The sequence below is a fragment of the Histoplasma capsulatum genome, genomic scaffold (genome assembly GCF_000149585.1).
Source record: "Histoplasma capsulatum NAm1 scaffold_6 genomic scaffold, whole genome shotgun sequence".
NCBI classification, from domain to species: domain Eukaryota; kingdom Fungi; phylum Ascomycota; class Eurotiomycetes; order Onygenales; family Ajellomycetaceae; genus Histoplasma; species Histoplasma mississippiense.
Window position 1 is genome coordinate 1664149 of NW_001813977.1, and position 2678 is coordinate 1666826.

Here is a 2678-nt window from a genome sequence, read left to right on the forward strand (position 1 = left end):
AAACACCCAAAATGCAGAGTTCCACTCGTGGAGAGAGATGTTACTACGTACACCCCAATGTCGTGGAGATTAAAACCGCACCAAAGGCCATCGAGTCCCCGGAAGAGCGGCGTATCCTCTCAAATTACAAGCCCGCAACTAGGATCTCCACTTAAAATGAAGGTTTTGCGGCGCAATTCATGTAAGGAAAATGAGGACCCTGAAGCCGCTGTGTACGACCAACTTCTCGAAAATTTGGAGCAGGACCTTGAATGGGAGAAACGCCTGCGATCAAAGGCAGAAGATATGGTGTGTTTCCTCAAGATGGAATGCCAATTTCATCGTTGCTCCTGTCGACTCGCAGAAATGCAGGGGGTTAGGTACATTTATGATGTCGAGTGGGATAGAATGAATCGGGAAAAGGAGGGAAATTCTGGCAACCTCATATCAGACGACCAACCTGCTCCTCAAGTGACAAGACCTCCAGCCAGTAATTCGAACCCCAGAACACTCCAGGAAACGCAGGTCACGGAGCCTGCAGTAGCTTTCTGTCCAGATACTGGGACGTTTAAAACAGTGTCGCCCTGTGCAGCTCAAAATGATGTGGCTATGAAACCATCAGTTCTACAACATACTATTAGCCGCGAACCCTCACCGCTGCCAGCTGGTCCCCACCATAATCCCTCCCCAGCTTCTCCGCCGGTGTCGCCAACCACAGAGATAGAAATGGAAGATCCCAAACATACGGACTTCCAAACAGAACCTCCAGGCCAAGCACAGAACGTCAGCGACCCTGTCACGCAACCTCCGGCTGCCCCCGAACCGGCAAGTTCCTTCCTCTCCTTCCCTCGAACTTTACATATCGAAACAGGCCATTTACCACCCCGAAGGGACCCTGCTGATACCACGACGCCAAAAGTAACAGAACCCATGACAGCAATGTCCACTACTACAACTATTCCTCTCCACGCTGACGATTACTCTTCTACCATGAACTGCCCTATCCCTGGTACCCCTGTCACGCGAGAAGAAGCACTCGCCCAGATCCGGGCGCGAAGGGGTCGTGCACAGACTCTAAAAAGGTCTGCTAGCGCTAATGATGCCGCTTCGCGTTCTTCCTCACGTTCTCGTTCCCGCCTCGCAAATGCCAACACTACGCCAGTCCATAACTCGAAGAAAATTCCTACAAGTAGTCGAGCCTCTAGTCGAGTAGCTAAGAGAGATTTCAGCGCGCCTATTGGAAGATATTGAGCGATGTTTATTTCCAAGAGTAGAATTTCTTTTAGCCATTCGGTAGATACCGAGTGATATATCTGTTTTATTTTGTTTCGCCCCCCTCTATTGTTTTTGGAATGTCTTTTACAGTTGTATAGGGTATCGAAGTTCGAGAGATACCCTTCTACGCGAGTGCTAATATTTCTTTCCTTTCATGTCCGCTTTTGTCCTTGGAGTTTTCATCCCAATCCTTTCATTTCTGTCTGATTTGCACGATGTCAATTTTGCCCATCATGCTCGAAGCCTCATCCTCGTCTTCCTTTCGCCTTTCTAGCAAAAATCATTCATTAGCGTCTATCATCTCCAATCCCATCCCTTCTTATCAAAGTGCGTTTTCTCCTCCTTTTACGATATCTTCAGTGGCCCGCTGCATTTATCTGACATTCCCGTTGGGTTGAATCGCTAGCAATTTATCGTCATGTAGCTCAATGTTGCTTTTATTTTATTTCGATCTTATTTTCGGCATTTCTATGGGGTTAGGCGTTCCTCTATGGCTTGTCCCGTTTTGTTTCCCCTGTGATTTTATTTTTATTTTTTATTATCATTATTTTTCTTTAATATTTTTTTAGAGAAATCAAGAGACTTGTTTCACTGATGTTCATGTCATTGAACGCTCAACCACACGTTCATGTGCTGGTAACTCAGGAAGAAGTGGTGGTCCGGCAAAAATTAGAAAACAACTCCCCAAAATCCCAACGTTGGAACCCATATCTTAGTAGCTGCAGATGAAAATTCACTCTTGATATTTCCACCCTGAATACGTCGAAAAACACTCTACAAATAGAATATTGGATGTATGTTCTGAACAAATTACAAACGGCGACAGTTTTTATTTAAGTACGTAGAAGCTGGCACCCCATGATATGCTATCTGTATTAATTCGACAATATAGGTAAGTAATATATATCACATCCATGTATGTATTGCTTTTGCATATGGTTCCTGCTAAAGAATTCGTACCCCACAGCAGTTAATTCTCGCTCCGTGAACTTGTGCCTTGCGACCCCACCAGATATGCACAAGTTCCTCCACAAATGCTCGATCCGATACACTCCATGTATCCAGCCCCATCTCCGTCATGTCACTAGATGTAATGGTGATGATATCGTCCTCGTCTAACAAATTGCGGGAAGACGATGAAGGCAGTAAGGGTTCGGTAGAAGATAACGCCGTGTCCAGCGCGGAATCTCCATCGGCGTCGATACTGGATCCATTGCTCTCAGGAACCAATGCGGATTCGGTCACTCCTGCGTTTTCATCCTGACGCGCGATGACGTCAGAAACCACTGTGAATATTTGTGTGGTTAGGCGGCGGAAATAGGTTATTAATGCGATTTCTTGTGGCTGGTGGGTGCTCTGATCCTGTAGCGTAATGCTACCCCGACGGCTTAGCGTCCTTGGATGTGTAGGGAGAGGCGCGTTGA

The 2678-nt window shown here is 46.4% G+C and overlaps 1 protein-coding gene across 1 annotated transcript in view; it reads right to left on the reverse strand.

Annotated features, from left to right (window-relative positions):
- Positions 1–2064: 2064 nt before the first annotated feature.
- HCAG_06819 (predicted protein) overlaps positions 2065–2678 on the reverse strand; it is a gene marked incomplete at both ends in the record, with an annotated part of 2396 nt that continues 1782 nt past the window's right edge. The window contains 2 exons of the mRNA XM_001539164.1: positions 2065–2124; positions 2215–2616. Of these exons, the coding sequence (XP_001539214.1) occupies positions 2065–2124; positions 2215–2616 (462 nt within the window). The remainder of the gene's footprint in view (positions 2125–2214; positions 2617–2678) is intronic.